At 39.6% G+C, this 20680-nt stretch overlaps 1 protein-coding gene and 1 long non-coding RNA gene across 17 annotated transcripts in view; one reads left to right on the plus strand and one right to left on the minus strand.

Annotated features, from left to right (window-relative positions):
- LOC310665379 overlaps positions 1-20680 on the plus strand; it is a 142294-nt gene that overhangs the window by 89830 nt on the left and 31784 nt on the right. The window lies entirely within an intron of this gene.
- Positions 1826-20592, minus strand: SGO2 (shugoshin 2). Of its 16 annotated transcripts, none has more exons than XM_083407677.1 (9): positions 19671-20592; positions 14684-14861; positions 11938-12113; positions 10418-10495; positions 9699-9781; positions 8679-8893; positions 6025-7716; positions 3523-3673; positions 1826-2219 (listed from the first exon to the last, which is right to left on the minus strand). In XM_083407677.1, exons 2-9 carry the CDS (start codon positions 14826-14828, stop codon positions 2114-2116), a joined length of 2646 nt encoding a protein of 881 aa, XP_083263803.1. In that variant the 5' UTR covers positions 14829-14861; positions 19671-20592; the 3' UTR covers positions 1826-2113. The 16 variants fall into 16 exon arrangements, 15 of the variants coding, with proteins under 15 accessions (XP_083263803.1, XP_083263801.1, XP_083263807.1 ...); XM_083407675.1 differs by lacking the exon at positions 19671-20592 and adding an exon at positions 16035-16277; XM_083407681.1 differs by lacking the exon at positions 19671-20592 and adding an exon at positions 16035-16276 and having other exon boundaries at positions 3523-3661.

A 20680-nucleotide genomic window follows, 5' to 3' on the forward strand; every position in this document is an offset into this window, starting at 1 on the left:
TGTCATTTCCAGTGTGTCCAGCTGCCCCGTCATCAAAGTTTTTTGTTTTTTTAAAATAAGATTCTTAACAGGACAGGAGATCTAGGGTCTGTCAGAAAAGGCTCAGGGCTCAGGCCACCAGGCTACCTAGAAACAATATTCCTGCCATACAGCCATTCATTTCCATGTGTATATTCATGTTGGGCACTGGCTCAATCACTGCAGGCCACAGCTTTTCCCATGGTAAAAAGCTCACTGGGAGTGTTCCTGGGTTGGGGGAAATGAAACGCAAAGCTTTCTCAGAAAACAAATGTGTTATGAACGCCTATTGCATAGTGCCTGAAACATCAGTATGATGAGCACTACATTTTCCTTCTGATCCCTATGCTATTTTGAGACATTTAAGGCACACTTTTTGGCCTTCTTATTCCTCTGTTTTTTGTTTATGTTTTTGGTGGCACTGTGGTCTAAACCACTGAGCCTCTTGGGCTTGCTGATTAGAACGTCAGCGGTTCGAATCCCTGCGACGGGGTGAGCTCCCATTGCTCGGTCCCAGCTCCTGCCAACCTAGCAGTTCAAAAGCACGCCAAAAAGTGCAAGTAGATAAACAGATACCGCTCCGGCGGGAAAGTAAATGGCGTTTCCGTGCACTGCTCTGGTTTCAGTATTCCGTTGCGCCAGAAGTGGCTTAGTCATGCTGGCCACATGACCCGGAAAAACTGTCTGCGGACAAACGCCGGCTACCTCAGCCTGTAAAACGAGATGAACACTGCAATCCCAGAGTTGTCTGCGACTGGACTTAACTGTCAGTGGTCCTTTACCTTTACCTAATGGCACCTGCTATTATGTAGGGCACAGGAATACAGGATTATTTATACTTGATGATGATGATGATGATTTTATTATTTATACCGTTGTTGTTATTGTTGTTGTTATGGTACATGGGGATAGCCCTTAATATTAAGATAATGTTTCAAATGAATTGGAAGCACAGTGAATCACAGGAGTGATTAGAAAACAAGGTTAATTAAATGTAAAGACAAAATTAGACAATATGAAATTGACAACCCTGGCTCCTCCATTATTGTCACATTTTATTTATAAACTTTTCAATGGCTAAGTATTTCTCCAGGTAGAAGGTTCTCTCTGAGTATTTTCTTATTGTCATGGAGGGTGGACATATTTTGTGAGAAGCCAAAAGTGTTATTGTTAGTTGTGCCATATCCAAATATTGTTAATGTGTTGAATGGATATTAAATGTACATTGCTGTCAATGTAGGTTTCACATTTCTTGATAAAGGAAAATTTAAACCTCGCATAAGCAGCTCAGTCTTACATATGCACAGGAATAGGCTTGGGTTCCCAGACTATACAAAGAATCCTCTGCCTGCTTGATTTGGCATCAGGAGCTGATTCTACTTCTTGCAGTAGTGCTTTTGTGCAAAGGAAAATTCATGAGGAACACTCACCTCATGGTGCAATCACAAGGCTTTTGTAGAAAAAAGAAAGAGCAGACAGATGGTAAGAAGGGGAAGACATAATCCATTTAGGAAGAGATCCCAAACTCCTATCAAAATCATATCAATGCAGGGAACTGTAGCAGAGGGTTTTCTTCTTGTTAGAAGCAAGCAAGGGGGAAGGCATCTATTCTAGACCAACCTTCCTTATCTTGGATAAGAACCCTGTCCTCACTCATCATTTGGTCACCCCATGTTTTTATATAGGCCTCTACATACAAGACACAACAGCTGTAACTCAGAATTGGTTCAGGCTGTGAGAATAGCTATATTTCCAAGTAAAATGGAAAACTTCTGTTATCCTCTGAAATAATTATATTCACTTTACATTGTGTGCAAAACTTGGAAACTTTAATTCAACAGTTTTAAGGTAGAAATATGCTAGGCAAAGATGCTACGAAATGCTTAAACTTACTGACATAAACTATCAACACTAAAGTTTTGTCTGTGTAGATATACTTTTGCTCACCTCATTCATTCTGATTAAAAAGAGTGTGGAAGAAAGCAATCTAGTTCAAATCAAAATTGAGTCAGTGGAATTTAGTAAGGAAGAAATAATAAAATTTGTTTAAAAAGTAGATACAACATACTGGTAGGCACTTTTCTGTATAGCCTCTTTAGTGTAATCTTGATTTACTTTTAAAGCTTTGTTTATTTCTGACTTTGAAGACTGGAGCATTAAGAAACTCTGTATCTGTGAATTTATCTCCTCTCCTCAATTTGCTGAAAGACAAAAATAATTAAATCACTAGTGGCACTGAGAATAGAACTGGTGAGCTTTCCTGGCAAATATCATTCATAAATTTTACTTAGTATAAGAATTTGTACAGAATAGTCATTCCTCTAATTAAGACACTTTGGCTGCAATCCTAATTCTACTTACCTGGGGGTAAAAAACCCATCCCCACCTGCTTTAAAGCCCTAAAAATACACAAGTAAATTCCTTGTATTTTGTAAAAAGCTGCAGTTGATTAAGAGATGGTAGTTTTGAACTTTTTCTCTAATGGGGTACTTGAAATTATGTGATATACTAGATTAGCTTCAATTCACACAATAAGCCCCTCAAAAATCTGTGTACATTTAGAAAAGTCATAGCAGCTGTGTGATTCCAGAAAGGTGTACTAATTGTGCTCATGCTCCACTTGCAAAATACCAGCACCCATGTTTCTTTATATGAGGCAGTGAAATGACTAATACAGATCCATCTCCTTCATGTCTACTCAAAAATATGGGTTTCATGGGACTTAGGTGGAATCACACACATTAAAAATGCTGTGAAAATGCTTTTTTAAAAAACATTTTGAAAAATACCTTGAATTTGGCATAGCTCACTGTTGCCATCTAGTGTCCCATTTGTATATTCCACTTTACAACACATTTAAAATGTTATTTATTTGCAGCTATATAGCTGAGTCCCAAGTCCTAGGAAGTGTGAGGATAAGATTGCACTACAGTGGTACCTCGGGTTAAGTACTTAATTCGTTCCGGAGGTCCGTTCTTACCCTGGAACTGTTCTTAACCTGAAGCACCACTTTAGCTAATGGGGCCTCCTGCTGCTGCCGAGCTGCCGGAGCACGATTTCTGTTCTCATCCTGAAGCAAAGTTCTTAACCTGAAGCACTATTTCTGGGTTAGCGGAGTCTGTAACCTGAAGCGTTTGTAACCTGAAGCGTATGTAACCTGAAGCGTATGTAACCCGAGGTACCACTGTATTAGACTAGTTTGAGTATGGGTTGCAGCTTTGTATCTGTGTGTATGTGTTATTCCTTAAAATCAAACCTAAATTTTAGGTATTATTAGTCTTAACTGTCATGATTATGGAAATTGTTTCAATAAACTCTCACAAAGTAATTATTCTACTCTCCTAAAATGTTTCTGGGTCACTTTTGGGATTCTTTTTTGTACAACTGTATGTTTCCATAAAATATATGCTTGATAAATGCCAATTACAGAATAAGGTGTCAAGCATACTTTGAAAAATATTTAAATATAACAAAACAAAAAGAAACCATCTGTCAAAAACTAACCTGTTGATTTTGGGTTCTTTGTAGCAAACTGTAGCTCGCCTGCGTCTAACAGGTGATGTGGAATTTTCTTCTAAGTCTTTATTGGGTTTTGGAAGGGAAGGTGCTTTGATATTTGTCAGTTCTTGAAGAGGTTTACGCCCTGAAATTACAGCTATTATTGAATCACTAAATGCAAAAATATCTGGAACGTTAATAAACTTGAAAAAATAATAAATATATCTTTTTGGAGACACAGTAGTGTGGTTGATTGCATGCCAAGCTTAAATTGGGGAGACGAGTTCAGATTTTGTTCAACCATGATACTTGATGGATTTGGGACAGTCACCCTCTCTAAAACTAATTTATCTCACAGAATTGTTGTGAGGATAAAATATTGGTGGGCAACATAGCTCTCTCTGGAAGACCAATAGGCTGAAACTGTAATTAATTAATCAAACACAATTTAAGCCATGGTATTTGAAATGAACATTGTGATTTGTAAAAAGTAGATGCTGTAATATTCCCAGTTTTAGCAAGTGAAACATAGCTGAAGTGAGAACTCTTAATGTTATTTCCTCACCTACTGCATCAGGCAATACAACTGGTAGCATAGAAGTACAATGTCTGATTACACGGAGGGCAAACTTTATATAGAGTGTGAAGGGGTGTTGCACATTTGTGGACACGGAGGGACACATACTTGTGAGCTGCAATCAATCACATAACTGTTGTGCATGTTCACCATATTTAGCCACTGTGTCTCCCTTCAATTATTATTATTAACGTTTATCAGTCAACTGGATAGCTCAGTTGGTTACAGCATGGTGCTGATAACACCAAGGTTGCAGGTTTGATCCCTGTATGGGATAGCTGCATATTCCTGCATTGCAGGGGGTTTGACAAGATGATCCTCAGGGTCTCTTCCAACTCTACAATTCTATAATTAATTTTTTGCCACAGCAACTTAAAACGACTTACAATATTTTAAGCAAGCCCAGTATACATACATTAAAACCAACACTTTCTTTAAAAAACAAACCCTGTACAGTGGTACCTCGGGTTAAGTACTTAATTCATTCCGGAGGTCCGTTCTTAACCTGAAACTGTTCTTAACCTGAAGCACCACTTTAGCTAATGGGGTCTCCTGCTGCCGCCGTGCTGCTGGAGCACGATTTCTGTTCTTATCCTGAAGCACTTTTTCCGGGTTAGCAGAGTTTGTAACCTGAAGCGTATGTAACCTGAAGCGTATGTAACCCGAGGTTTGTAACCTGAAGCGTATGTAACCTGAAGCGTATGTAACCCGAGGTACCGCTGTACACTAAAACATCCCATCCATGAAAAAAAAAAGCTATAGATGATTAAAAGCCAAAGAGCGGATTAAAAACAAAATATTTTGCCTGGTCTAAATATATGTAAAAATTGTGCCAGGCTAGCTTCCCGAGGGAGAGCGTTCTACAAGTGGGGAGCCAGCACTGAAAAGGCCTGTTCTTGTGTTGCTACCCTCCAGACCTTTCATGGAGGTGGGCATACAAAGAAGGGCTTCAGATGACAATTGCAAGGTCTGGGTCAGTTCTTAAGGGGAGGGGTGGTCCTTGAGGTATTAGGGTCCTGATATGCGTAAGACTTTATAGGTCAAGACCAGCACTTTAAATTGGGCCTGGAAACTAACCAGTATCCAGTGCAATCAGACCAGGATTGGTGTTACGTGCTGAGACCGTCTTGCTCCGGTGAGCAACCTGGCCACTGAATCAGCTGCAGTTTCAAAATCATCTTCAAAGGCAGCCCCATGTATAACGTATTACAGTAATCTAACCTAGAGGTTACTAGAGCATAGACAACAGAATTTAGGCTATCCTTCTCCATATAGGGGTGTAACTAGGCCACATATCAAGGCTGATGGAAGGCACTCAATGCTACTGAGGCCACTTGAGCTTCAAAGAACAGCAATGGATCCAGAAGTACCTGCAACCTACATATCTTCTCCTTCAGAGGAAGTGTAACCCCATAAAGAGCAGTCAGCTTTCTGCTATCAGGTCTAGGGAACCACCCATTAACAAGTTTAGTGTATGGCATAAATGTGCATGGACTATTATAGCTCACTTTATCAGATATATGAAGTGGGCTAGAAGGCCATGAATATGAGGCAACAATCATTAGATTTTTAAATATAGCTCAAAAGTTTCTGCACACCCCTGTAGGATACCTCTGATGGACATATAAGCATCACTTCATATCAGAAAAGCAGTTAGTGCTACATGCGCTTCCAGATACTAACCAGAGCATAGTACGTGATCCCTAATCACCCAGAGCACACTACCTGATCCAAAATGGCTATGATCCAGGCCTATTCAATTGCATATATTCTAGTTTTTTTGTACAGGGATGTATATCTGAAGAATTTAAATCCAGTATTATTAAAATCACAATACCCACCCAATTAAATTGGGGAACGGGGGCAGAAATTGACAGTCAGACTAATACCTAGAGTGCCTTTCCTAATATCCAAAGTAAAGCTACACATACCAAAGTCTGATACTGGTCTTTTGCTGCAAGACTCTTCACAAATTATGTTCACATTCTCTGTGGAAGCATAGTAATTTTCTTCTCGGTAAATTCTTGAGAATTGCAATGTTTCAGGGTTTTTCAGAACCGGAATGTTTTTTGGAATTTTATGGAACTCAGTAGCTATTTCAGTATTGTTAGAAATTGCTTTCTCTATGCTTTTACCTTGATCACATGAAGAAACACTATAGGTCATCTTGCTTGGGTTTGGTGTAGAATCTACCCTTTCTTCGGATGTTTCAACACAACCTTCAGCTGCTTTCTTTAGGTAAGATGAAATGGTAACATGCTGAACATTGGAATTTCTTTGAATGTTTTCTTTTCCTTCATGGATATTCTCAGTATATACATTTTCATCATGTAATTTTTGTTTCACAGAAGTTTTTTTCTGAGAGCTTGGGTATATAATGTATGTCTTTCTACCAGCTTTTGCAAAAATTCTTCTTTTATCACCATGTGAAAACTTCTCATTAATTTGATCTGTTTTAGGAATACCTAAAGCATGAGCAGATCTCTCTGTTGTTGTTCCGAAATTGGAAGACACGTCTCTCTTATTAAAGCCACTTTTTATATAAGTATTTTCATCTTGTATAGTCTGGCTATTAGAATTGCATACCTTTGATCTAGGCCCTTTCAAATACTGCCCGTTTTCCATTTCACTGTAATGTGATTTTTTTATTTTGGAAACAACAGGATAGGTCTCATTTATGTCTAAATCCTGTATTGAAACCACACAGCTTTGTACTGGTGGCAAGCTTTCAATAGAATAACCTTCTAATGGTACTTTACCACTAGGTATGTTAAAATTATGTTCTGGGACCTGGTTGTCTGAATTCTGAGCTGTTTCAAAAATTGTATCTTTCATTTTTTCTGTTTCTAAAACATGAGTTGTTTGCTGTAAGTCTACAAGTCTTAGGGGATGCACCTGTCTGTCATTTTTGTTACTGTTCTTGAAGTCTTCTCCAAGTTTATTGGTGTTCTTCAGTTTCATTTGCTGATCATTTCTCATTTGAAACAATCCTTTTTCTGGTGGTAGAACATTTTTAGATTCAACAATATCAGTATCTTTAACTTTTCCATTACTAGGAACTTTCTTGTTACATTTTTTAGGTTTAATGTTATATTTATCCTCAATCTGTTTTTCTGTGCTTTTAGTTTTCACTTTTCTCAAATTTGCTGAAATTTTATCAGTTTTTACCATTTTAGCGTTCTCAACCTTGCCTTTTGATTTAATTAAGAGTATCTCACCTAGTTCACTAGCAGTCAATTCCATGTCAGCATCATATACAGTTTCTTCTGGCTTTTTACCATTTATAAAACAAAGTTTATCGATGTGATCAGACTCCTTTCTAGGTTGAGATGATTTAGTGCATGAAACATCTTTTGGGGCTATCTGACCAATAGTGTGGACTTTGTCAGTGTCACAGTGCAATATGCTATTTTGCTCTGTTTTACTCTCAAAATTGTTTACAGTAGACTGAATATTTGATGTGCAGGACAGTCCTCGTTTCTTCCGTTCAGTCACATATCTATGGATTGGAAGAGGACTATTGTGTGCTTTTGATTGTCTTTCATATTTTTCTACAGAAGATGCATTATCCAGATCCAGCTTAAAGGTCCTACTAGACATCTGATCCATACATGATGGATTTTCTGCAAACAAAGCAAAACCAGGATCATTTACATTGCATAAACAGGAAAAGTTTGTTTTTCCATTTGGAACATGCTTTATTATAATCTTCAAAAACAATTTCAGCTTGCCAGATGGGACATTCGCCCCTTGCCTACACCTGTGGTGTTCTGATGGATCTCCAGACACCCAAGAGCCATTTGGGGAGAAGCATGTAGGGAGCACACAAGGAGAAGGGAAAGCAGGGCTTCAGCTGATAGGGTTCGTCAGGGGAATCCCACCCATTATTATTAACTATTTATATATTAACAACATGTATCTGTTTAACTGAAACGGTTAACAGTGTTTTTATAAATATCAGATGGGAGACCTGAGCAAACCTAGTGATACTGGAGCTATTTTATTCAAATTGGTCTGTAACCTACTATAGTGTTTTAAATAGCTTACATAAAAGTATCTTATGTGCCTAATTGTTTAAAATATAATGAAAAAACATTAGGAGTAACATTATGCATTTCTGTGTTGATGTGTCCCGACATAAATGTTTATTTATTTTTAAAGACTCGAACGAGACATGAATCATATATCTAGCTCTATTGTCCCTGATTTTATAAACATAGATTGCCAGCATGAAACACCCCCTCCCCGCAATCTGAATCAAGACCCTGGCATGGAGTGGGAAGTAAGGGGCTTTAGTCCTTTATCCCCTGCTGTGGACCTGATGCAATGTGCACTGGGGTGAAATTCCTCCAGTGGGTTTATTTTTCCTTTACAAATTGCATGCACCAGAGACCCAATATGGACAGGAACTACAATGAAGGGAAAGGGCTGAAGACATCTACCCACCATGGGTCACAATCCATACCTCTCCTGCCGACAAATTATATTTTAAAAGTCCTGTATTGAGACTCTTGCTTTCTGCAACATTTGTTGGGGAGAAAGGACCCTGGAAAATGAAGTGAATGCAATAAAATATGCTGTATACCTTTTGTAAATTTATTTGCAATAAATACTGTTTCTATTTTATTTGTTTCACTTGATTTTGAGGTATTTTTTTCAGACACAAATAACTCTGCATTGATTTGATCTGCTGCAGTTTCCTTTGATGTAACAAGATCATCAGCTACACAGACTGATATGTTACTTTGCTGATTTCCATCATGTTCTTCAGTCTGAGTGCTCACATGCTGCCTGATAGTTCTGAAAGAACAATTTATTATGAAAGAGAGTTAAGAAAATGGGATTCACTCCAGCATTTAACTCATAAGTAAACTTCACTTTGTTCAGTGGGACACTACCAGATAACAATGCACAGATTTGTAATCTAATAATGAATCACATTTTGTGTTATAAAAAACCAAAAAAATAAGTAGGAAACAAGATCTAACTGTAAAACAGAAGTGTATGAGATTACATCTAAGGAGAAAAACTGCTAGCACATGTACTACTGTAAACTACCTTTACCAAAGGTATAAATTGCTATTTCCAATAGCCTGCAAACAATAATTACCATGTATAGGTATAAATTATGGTTTTTTTGGCAAAATACACATAAATGTCAGTTCATAAAAGATCAGAGTCTTTGTCATGTATTTTTCCAGCAAAGACTATAATCCTGCATGTATACTAGTTAAATCCTGTTAACCTCAGCAGGATTAGCTATGCAATCCTATACAGTAGATGTCTACTCAAAAGTAAATCCTGCTGACATTAATGGACTTTACTTCTGGGTGTAAGTATAGAGTTGCACCCTCAAGCAGTCAAACTGTACATATGATTGCAGCCTAAAACAAAGTTTATGCATGACACTGTTAATGAATTGTGTTTAATTATATCTAGTTCTTTTTATTTATAAGTACAAAAACTAAACTATAAATAAGCCTTTAAAGCAGCCCTTAGGAACCTGTGGGATTATACCCCTGATCAATACAATCTTTTGGCAGGTTTTATTTTAAGTTTCACGTTTTGATTTCCATCTAGATTAATAAATCAATTCAAATATTACCTAATTGGTTGATCAGAAATCTCAGGTTGTTGACCAGAACTGTTGCAGTGGTCTTTTTCCATTGCTAAGGGTTTTTGAATATGCTGTTTAAAAAGAGGAAAACGCTCAGAATACTTAAGGAGAAATTTTATGTACAGTATGTCTATAGAGAAATAATTCCCAGTTGAAGGGGGTTTGCTCCCAGTTTTCTGGGTATAGAATTGCACCAATACCAATATATTAAGATTTCGAGTGTTAAACTATTTCAATGCAGCTGTAAACTAGGAATATATGTATAAAGCACAAATATGCAGGTCAAGAAAATATTTGCTCACATAATGTAGTTATTTCATTGAAATGCCACTCTTCTTGTGCATATATTGAGCATTTATAACAGAAAAAGTTTATTAATACACCACTGATTTTGTACATGGGTATCATTTTACTGCTAGAAAGTACAGTACAGCAATATTGTGTATTATGTTAGTTGAAGTCATCTAGTTGTATGTTTAAATCTATATAAATATGTCAACAATTTCCATTGTTTTGATCAACATGTTTGTTCTGCTGTACCTGTACTTTAATCAAACCTTAAAAGTAAATCCACAGATAACTTCTGAAAAACCAAAGGAATATTGATCACCAAATCAGTTTTCATACTGATTTTCAAAACATGAAGGCATACAGTAGCAATTCCCTCTTCACCCTATGATAATAAGAGTCACAAAGCTGAAGCATACCTCTGAAAGAGTGCTCATTTCAATTGCAGTTGAAATGTTATTATTCACGAATGCTTCCAGTTCTATGAGAATTTTATTCTGCATACAAAAAATTAAGTATAAAAACTTTTATTTAACGCAGTTAGAAAGTTAGAGAAAAACAACGATAAAAAAGATTTATATTTCTGGAGGAAAGAAAGAGGCAGTTATGAGAAATTAATATATTTTATTTGGGATTAAAGAGATTAAATTTATCTAAAAACAAGAAAACATCAAAGGTTTTTTTATATTAAAAATTTGTAAAACCTTCCCCCGCTCCAACCAGGAGCATTTTCCCCTCTGCTCTTTTACACATAAAGTAATGTACCTTATACAGAACAGATTAAGGTTCAGCAGTATACTAGTGTTTACCTGATGAAGAAAATGTGTTACCCAAACGGCTGATTGTGTGATTGTTCATTGTTTAAAAGGAACTTTGGGAGGATAGCTCCAGTTGCTGGGTGTGCATGCACACACAGGGTCTGAGTGTGACCAAGAGCTAATAAACATTTTGCCCTGATATAACAGGGGAAAAATGTGTATACTCATGGACATACTGTAGTCGGGGGGGGGGGGGGAGGGGAGGAGGCAGGGGGGCAGCTATCCCCCCACCATAAATCAAGTAAATAAATAAAAATAGTTAACTAACTGATCAATCACATTGCAGATAGTGAAGGAGGGGAGGACAGGTGACCCCACCTAGGCCCGAAGTCACACCCCCCCCCCAAAGCAGGCTCAAAGCTTCTCAAAATCATTTTCTCAGCAGCTAAAAGGCATTAGCTAAGCATCAGAAGCATTTCGCTCTGCTGTAACAAAGGTTGCTTCTCAGGCTAGCTGACCTTGCCAAAAGGTACAAGACAGGAGCTTTCTGTTCATGCTCAGGAAACAACATGGGGCAGGACTCTTGAAGAGGAGGAGAAAGGGGAGGGAACTGAAGGGGGATATATGCTCTGTGCAAATGGCTGTGAACTCGTGCTTGTTTTGTGAATCATCACACTTGCTCCTTCTACCAGCCCGGATGGTAGAAATAAAGCTTTTTCTCTGAAATTATTCCTTGAGTGTCTGTTGACTCCCATTTCCCCGTCCCGGGCGCAAAGCTCTTCTCACCCGAGGCTAAAAAGGCTACAATAGCTCAGTTTAGCCCGCCTCCTGCAAAATCCTGGCTATGCCCATGTGCATACCGCTGGTGTAATTCCCATTATGATATATCATTTGCATCATAATGCTTATCAAAATCCCACTGAACAGGATCTTTGAAACAGATAGATGCTACTAGCTGCTTACACTGCACTAAGGCGATCATTCCACCAGGGCAAGCATTCCCTCTCCTCCCACATGCACTCTTCTGGGGGTTATTCCAACCTGACCCACCCCCCAGCCAATTTGGGGATTATGGTGATTTGGGGATGCCCTGGGACTCATAGCTGAATCCCTCCCCATAAGTTTTATTTTCACAATATATGAATAATGTAATAGCTCAAATAGTATTTTTCAGAACATACCAGGCGATTCAGCTTTTGGCGCAGTAAGACATTCTGCAAATGCAGCTCATCCACTTCTTTCTGTAATAAGAGCTTTTCATTTTTTAGCTTCCTAGAATTTTCTTTCTCTGCACTGAGGGCCATGGCCAGAGCCTTATTATTGTGTTTCAAAGAAATCTTAAAAAGTGAAGAGTTGCCTGCATAAAATAAAAATATGAAATAATAATTTGGGATTTTAAAAACACACACCTATGTATCAGTGTGTTTAAAAAATGTATCTATTCAATTTCTTTATGTTTTAAAAAAATTGTTTTGTATTTATTTTAAACCTGCATCCAGACTCATATCCACAACCATGGAATAGTTAGACAGAAGACATACAAATAAATAAATACTGATATTGCTAATACTCTTGCACTCTACACAAAAAATTTGGAGGTGCCAAAACTTCTGTTTCTTTACTATTAAAAATTAATTGAGAGGAACTGTATTTATTTTTTTAAAACCTTTAAATATCACACATTCAAATATAGTAAAAAAACAAATAAAATCCTTCAGGCCTATATACCGTACTTGGGGTTGCTAATATGGTGCCCCCCCAAATGTTGTTGGACAGAACTACTTGTTGGGCTTACACTTACATGGGAGTGAATTCTATTGCATTCAAAGGAACTTACATCTGAGTAAACATATTGAAGACTGCACAGTTAAACAATTACAATTTTCTAGTTAAAATGCTTGAATGACAAAGATTGTGCTCTTTTCTTGTGTACAGTTCTTGTAATCTTGCCTCAACATATTTTCTAATTTCTAGAAAATTGCTTTCTATTCTAGTCAGAATGCAAGCACCACCCCTCATATACTATATTACTGAGTGATCATTTAAGGAGTAGTGCAGATAAGGGAATATTTATTATCAGGATTTGATAATGAATTAAATTCTACAGTATATCCTACTGAAAATGGCCTTGCCTTAAAGCACAGCGGTTGCCTGCCTGCCCCGCTGCATTTCACAGTGCTTTCCTCACTAGCTGTTCACACCAGCAAGGTTAGATTTGTTTATGTTTGTGTACATATCAGGGGACGTTGATGGGGAAGAGTTGTGTTAAGTTGTAGGTGAACATATCAGACGACACAGCGATTCTTCAAACAGCTCTTGTTTATTCACAGGCCAGAACAGAACTGAACTGAAGGGTTCAGCCAGCCAGCCTACTTATATAGAGCTCCACTAGAACGCAACAGTAACCACTTTCTGTAACTATCCAATCACTGAACGTCACTTTCAATCCCTTATTTGCATATGTGGACCTGAGTGAAAACTATCTACAGTATCCCCCTGCTGGCCCAGGGTGAGAACTTCAGTACATAACAGGTTGTCTTTACCCTGTGCAAAGATGTTCACAACTTGGCTAGAGACAACTTAGAAATGGCTTAAGAAATCCACTCAGTATGAAGCTGGTTTGAGAAGCAATGCATTTAGGATATGTGCACGCAGATTAGAAACCTAGCACAGGAAACTGTGAGTACACAATAAACAGCAAGGTGAATACAGTCTGAGAGACAGTAATATCACAGGGGATGCCAACCATTTGGGGTCCCTGAGTGAAACCGAACCTTTGAGGAACACCAGCCACTCTGGTGGCCAATCTCCTAACCTCCTCCCTGTTTCCTTCTCCTCTCTTGCTTGCTCCGTTTTCTGTCAGCTGCCAATCCAAATCTTGAAAACCACATAGAGCTGAAAGATGGAAGAAATGGGAAGTGCAGTGGTACCTTGGTTCTCAAACGCCTTGGGACTCAAACAACTTGGAACCCAAACCCTGCCAACCCGGAAGTAAGTGTTCCGGTTTGCAAACTTTTTTCAGAAGCCGAACGTGCTCTGTTTTGAATGTTACGTTTCTGATTTTGCCACGCTTCCATTTTGGGCATTACACTGAGGTATGTCTGGTTTTTTTGCTATTTATTTTCTGTTTTTGTGGGGGTTTTTTTGTTTTTGTGACTGTGGAACCCAGGTCAGCTACTGATTGATGGATTGCGTGACTGCAGTACATTGTTTATTGCTTTCATTTTATGGCTCAGTGGTCTCGTTAGATAGTAAAATTCATGTTTAACTGCTGTTTTAGAGGTTGTTTTTAAAAGTCCATTTTGCATTGCTTTCTATGGGAAAGCACGCCTTGGTTTTGGAATGCTTTGGTTTTGAAACAGATTTCCAGGACGGATTAAGTTTGAGAACCAAGGTACCACTGTATGCTACTTTTCCAGCTTCCTCCCCTTCAGTTCCATACACTTTTGGGAGGAGCCACCCCTGCCAGCCCATGAAGAAAAGGGCAGTAAGGAGTAGCAGTGGGAGAGGCGAATCCTCAAGGTCATTGTGCCCACATGCATAACATTATTAAGCTTATCCTGTTTTATTTGTACAAGCTACTGGTTTATTTATTTAGAAGCATTTATAAACCACTTAATATTTTAAAACCACCAAGTACTGTACAACATAAAAACAATAAACAATATCTTTTAAAAAAACAGCAACATAAAAACCAGTAAAAACAAAAGGTATAATTATGCTAAGAGGGTGTGACTGGCCCAAAATTGCTGAATATAATTTGAATAAAGGTTTCATGAAACATTGGCTCTTTTTTCATTTTGGATAAACGTATTTTGTAGACATATTACACTGGATATTTTAAAAAATGCTATTACTAAGGAGGTCTACAAATATTTTATTTTTCTGAGAGTTACATATATTATCAAAATTTTAGTCGACACTCACTTCTCATCTTAGTTTTGATTTTACATGCAAAAGAAGCATTCAGCTTCCCAGCTTTTAGAGATCCGTTCTTCTTCCCCCCAACACGTCTTTTAATATCTCCAAAGATCAACGAGGAAGATGCTTCTGGAAATAGGTTGCTTTCCATTTTAATGGATTCAGTTCATTACCCAGTAGAAATCTAACAATGGATAACACAAAGAAAGATACATTAATGTTTTAGTGGATATTTTTAGTTCCATATTTTCAGTTAAGGTTGATCATACTCTATTATTCATCATTTGGGTCTTGTATTCATTCTTAAACAAACAAACAATTTTTAATATATCTTTAACCAACTCACTCACTCTCCAGAATCCCAAGTTATTCCACACATTTCCAAAGTATGTAAGGGACATGAGAGAAAAAGTAGGAGCAATATAGTGAAATTACTATCTAACAGTCTCTCCAGAGCTGGCCATGTGTGAGACTCCGTTTGGAACTATTAACAAATTGAATAAAAGAAATCAGTCAGAAAGGAAATGACTCTTGTTGGTCCGTCCTTAAGTCTTTTTTGAACACACTAGTTAAATAATCTACTTCAGATTTTCCTAACAGCACTTCCTTAATTGTTCAATTCACCATCAAATTCAAAGCTGCGTGTGAGCTATTATTAATAATACATCCCATTTGTATCCTGTTCTTCCACTGCAGGAAGCTCAGGGCAGCCTTTCTAGGCCACGAACAGGAATTACAAAGTACAGTATGGGAAAATTATTTTTGAGCCCTCTCCATTAGGAAAAATGTGTAAACCACAGTAGAAAGACACAGTGGAAGCCCTGTTTTTTATATGACTGAGGTAAATGATCAGGGCTGGATTTAGTTTTGATGAGGCCCTAAGCTACCGAAGGTAATGGGGCCCTTTATAAGTCGTTGTCCTTTGTCAACAACAAATTGTTGCTGTTTTTTGTGTTGAATATATGCTATATGGTAATTTAAGGACCTAATACAGTAGGTATCTAAAGCCGTTTGCACACAACAAATAGGAGCCTACAGGACACAAAACACTGTTGCTGTATGTAGGTTTTATTTTATCTTATATTTTTGAAATGTACTTCGTTTTTTTTTTCTCCTTTAAATGTTTTAAGAGGCCCAAGAGAGTGGGGCCCTAAGCTATAGCTTGTTAACCTTATAAGTTAACCTTATGAGTAAATCCGACACTGTAAATGATCTTTCCCATTTATTATTTACTTGAGGAAAGGGACTCGAGCTCACAGGCTCGCCAGGGTCGGTTTTAAAAAGTGACCCTTCTTTAAAGCAAAGTTTGAGGTAAAAGGAGGCAACACAGGGCCGTTTCTCCACACAGCTCCCTCACCGCTCTGGTTCCCGCCAAAGCGGCGGCTGGCGGGGCGCTGATTGGATGGCCCGTCCCTCGCGCCGGAGCCGTTAAAACCGTTGAAGCCCAAGGAGGGTGCGCGCACGCAGCTGCGGCGTTCCCGCCATCAGCTGCTGCAACCCAGCCGAGGGCGACCCGGATGGCTTAGCCTCTCGCGAGCCGCGTGAGCGCGCGCGGGGCGCGTTGCAAAGCTTTGTACCCCGATCCATTCCTACCCACGTGTTTGCTCAAAAACTGGGCTAGATGGGCATATAGTTTTATCTATGGTCCTCTGTTCCCAACAGCAAATGTAATTATATTCCAGGTTTCACCATGGGGTTCTTAGTTAATCTTTACCTCTTAGTAAATCTTTTTCCAAACAGTTGTTACCACAGATAATTGACCATGCATAAGACCCATGTTAGAGTGAGTTACTGTGTGTAGCTAATGAGTAACTGATGGTTTTTACAATCACTGTGGAAAAAAATGTAATTGAAACACTCAAAGCTACTTTATTTATTTATTTATATATTTGCTGCATCAGCAATCTCTTTTGCTGAGCCTTTCTAATTTATGTCAAAGTTTATGCCATCTTAGTATTCTATTGGAAAAAACGATTATAGGGCCACAGTCATGGCCTCATGTTATTGGTATGATAGAAGACTTGTCTAGTGGCTGGAGCCACACCAATTGTTGGGACCAACAACGTGAGGATCATGATGAATCATCTGAATGGTGATTTGAACCCTAGTCAGCATGAGCAGTGTGTGGGATCAAACATGCCAGGCACTCACTGGAAGGTATTATAAGATTTCCTGTTGCATTATGGGGTTGGTCGACTTGGGAACATAGTCCATCGAAGAGTAGGAAAATTCTGATCCTAAATCTCTGCTTGCGCATGCGCAGAAGCGCAAAATGACATCATACGCAGAAGCGACGAATCGCAACCCGCGCGTGTGCAGACGCGCCACTGCGGGTTGCGCTCTTTTCATGTTGCGAATGGACCTCCGAGATGGATCCCATTCGCAACTAGAGGTACCACTGTACACATTTATGCTTAACACCCATAGTCAAGTGGTTAAATTTATATGGATCATGCCCATTGTTAGCTTTGATTTACAAAGCACTAATTAATTTTAACCAAACTGCGGGAGGCAGTGGAAGACAGGAGTGCCTGGCGTGCTCTGGTCCATGGGGTCACGAAGAGTCGGAAACGACTAAACAACAACAAAAATTAATTTTGAGTGCTGTGAGGTTTCATTGTTGCTCTGAATTAATACAATGTAAATTGACTTCTTGTAGAAGAGGCTTCTTATCTACAAATGTATAGGCTGAGCATCACAAAACACACATGCTACAAGTTGGAAGGATCCCTGCACAGGCATATTCAACCAGACAGATGTTTACTACTGTTAACTTTCCTCCACCTTCCGAACATGGGGTCTGCTTTGCCAAACCATATGCACTGTGTATGCAAATAGCTGCAGCTGCAGGATGCATTTATCCAGCAAGGGAAACTGCTTCTGCAGCCTCCTTATTCAGAAGCCTGCTTCTGTATGCAGATCACACTTTCTGGGCTGTGGGTGCTTTTAGATCATCTGTTTTGTGTGGGATTCAATAATGTATTGAGGTCAGCTTGCACAGTTGCAATTGATTTGTAGCTCTTGCACAACAAAGCCACTTCCCCAAAATATCAGACTGTTTGAAGTAAGGCAAGTGATGAGAAAATGCACTGAAAAGCTCCCCACAAATCAAGATGAATGCACAATAAACATATTGTCTGAAAGCACCCTGTGATATTCTCTCTCTGTGTGTGTGTGTGTCATAGAAAGTCATCAAATCATAGTGTTGGAAGGGATCACGAGGGTCATCTAGTCCAGGGACGTCCAACTCACAATAGACTGCGATCTACTCACAATATAAAAAAACTGGCCGTGATCTACCCATTGTCGTAAAAAGACTGGCAGTGATCTACTCAAAGTTATTGAGCTTTCTTTAGGAAGCCAAAGTGGTGGAGCTTTTTTAGGAAAGGCAAAGTTGTGGAGCTTTTCTGCAAGGAGATCCCTGAGGGACCAGAGATCAACCAGGGTCTACCAGGAACACCCTGCGATCTACCAATAGATCATGATCTACCTGTTAGACATGCCTGATTCTAGTCCAACCCCCTTGCAATACAGGAATCTTTTTCCCAATGTGAGGCTCAAATGCACAACTCTGAGATTAAGAGTCTCATGCTCTCCCAACAGAGCTATCATGTGTGTAAGCATATGTGTACAGTCGTACCTTGGAAGTCGAACGGAATCCGTTCTGGAAGTCCGTTCGACTTTCAAAACGTTCGAAAACCAAATTGTGGCTTCTGATTGGCTGCAGGAAGCTCCTGCAGCCAATCAGAACTGTGGACGCTCCGTTGGATGTCCGGCTTTCAAAAGAACATTTGAAAACCGGAACAGTCACTTCCGGGTTTTGATTGTTTGGGAGCCAAATCATTCGAGAACTAGGCAGTTTGACTTCCAAGGTACGCCTGTAATTATATATTGTAGGCCTCCATTTGTCTCAAGAGACAATGGAATGCACCGCGAAGGGTGAAGTGAAACCACTGCGTTAGCACCACAGAAGTGACCTCCTCGGGTCGCAAGCCTGGGCAGCGTGTATGGAGGTTCTGGGCTGCCCTTGGCCTTGTTGATGTGGTCCAAAGGAAAGCAGAGCAACACGTTTGGCACCAGCTTGACTGCAGGAGTTGCCACAAAGAGGTGTATTGTACAAGACACAATCCGTCCAATTTAGGGGCTCTGCTTCAGATTTGCGTAGGGTTTACTCCTTAGCCTTTTTTCTCCTGAAGATATCCCATAAGGCAGCTCATCTCACTTCACTGGCTGAGGGAGCCACCTTACAGCTTCCGAGTCATGTGGCCAGCATGACTAAGGCGCTTCTGGCGAAACCAGAACAGTGCGCGGAAACGCTGTTTACCTGCCCGCCGGAGCAGTACCTATTTATCTACTTGCATTTTGACGTGCTTTTGAACTGCTAGGTTGGCAGGAGCTGGGACCGAACAACGGGAGCTCACCCCGTCACAGGGATTAGGCTCTGTGGTTTAACCCACAGCGCTACCTGCGTCCCGGCAAGAATGTTACTCGCCCACAAATGGAAAGAAGCAGAAGTCTCAGCAAAGGAAGAATGGATACAAAAACTTGTGGAATATGCAGAAATCGCGAAACCTACCGGAAGAATAAGAAATCAAGATAACAAACTTTTTATAGAAGAATGGTTTATTGAATATTTACAGATAAACTGTAAACAGATTAGAACATTGGCAGGATTATTGTAATAACCTGCAGTTTTATAGGAGTATATATTTAAAGTAGATGAATAAATGAGCAAATTAAGTTAATTTGGATATGCAGAAGATATTAAAAATAAATCTAAGAAACTACAGAAAGGGGGAAGGAAGTCAAGTTTTGAAATATTAAAATGATTGTAAAATTAGTGAAATGTAGAAATCTGATAAGCATAAAATTTAAAAGAAAAACGAACAAAAAAACCAAAATCTCATGTAAATTCCTCATTGAGAAGGGATTCTCTCAGTCTATAGAACAATAAATACTTCCAGCAAGAAATAAAGAGAACCGTTGAGCTTACCTGTAAATGGTTTCTTTCTGAGAGTGAACAGATGCTCCCAGGTGGGTTGTGGGCTCCTTCTAGTGCTTGCAGGCAGGATTGCAGCATTTTTCTCCTCGCTTGTTTACACGGATGTCGAAACTACAGCCATCAATCCTCAACACAAGAACATTATTTTTTAACACCTCCTGCATCTGGGCTGCACCGATCTGCCTGCGTGGTCCGAGGTGGCCTATCTGGCCGGGCACAGCCCTCTCTGCAAAAGCCCCAGGGTGGTGCAGCCCCTTTGTAGTTTCCCCCAGGTGGGGGTCCTTCTGGCTGGGCAGGGATTCCCTCCCTCCTGGACCACAGCCCAATGCCTTTGCCCATTTGTCCTGGAATCAGAGCAAATGAATTACGTTTACAAAAATCCACGCAGAAGAACCCATCTGGTTCTGGAGATCTACCCTCGGGGTCCCTGCCGACTCTACAATCAATCAATCAATCAATCAATTCATTCCTCGAAAGGAATTAACTTTCAAATGCAATCCTATTCGAGGGCTTTGGCAGCTTGCAACCCTTCATCCCTGATGCCTGGCGGGCAGCCTTTCTCCACCTTGGGTCTCCAACTCTTGGACTACAACTCCCATCATCCCAGACCACTGGTTTTGCTAGCTAGGGAATGATGGGAGTTGTAGTCCCATAGCCCAACAACATTGGGAGGGACCCAAAGTTTAGAAAATAAGGCAACATTTGGAGGGCTGCGAGGTTCGCCGCCTCTGCGGATATCTTGACAAGTTATTTGTGTGCTTGCTTTGGATGCTGCTGGCCTTTGAACCCCGTGGTGGTGGTGCTGGTGGGGTCTTGCTTCTACGATCGCGCTACATCTCGTCCAGCCTCCCTGCAGCGCAGGAATCTCAACGTCAGCATCATCATAGACAGATACTTCGTTATCCCGTTCACTCCGTCGCGCTGTTTCCCATCCCCGCTCCTCCCTGAGGATGATGGGAGTTGTAGTCCAACAACCTTCCCTAACCCATTAACGCAGGCGC

The sequence above is a fragment of the Podarcis tiliguerta genome (genome assembly GCF_965153285.1).
Source record: "Podarcis tiliguerta genome assembly, chromosome: 1".
In the NCBI taxonomy this organism is placed as follows: Eukaryota; Metazoa; Chordata; class Lepidosauria; order Squamata; family Lacertidae; genus Podarcis; species Podarcis tiliguerta.

Excerpts from the sequence above, each read along its gene's own strand:
- SGO2 (XM_083407677.1), bottom strand. The coding sequence starts at position 14,828 with ATGGAAAGCAACCTATTTCCAGAAGCATCTTCCTCGTTGATCTTTGGA. Across the intron at positions 12,114-14,683 it reads AATCAAAACTAAGATGAGAA|GCAACTCTTCACTTTTTAAG; the intron begins GTGAGTGTCGAC and ends TATTTTATGCAG. Across the intron at positions 7,717-8,678 it reads TGCAAATAAATTTACAAAAG|AAAATCCATCATGTATGGAT; the intron begins GTATACAGCATA and ends CTTTGTTTGCAG.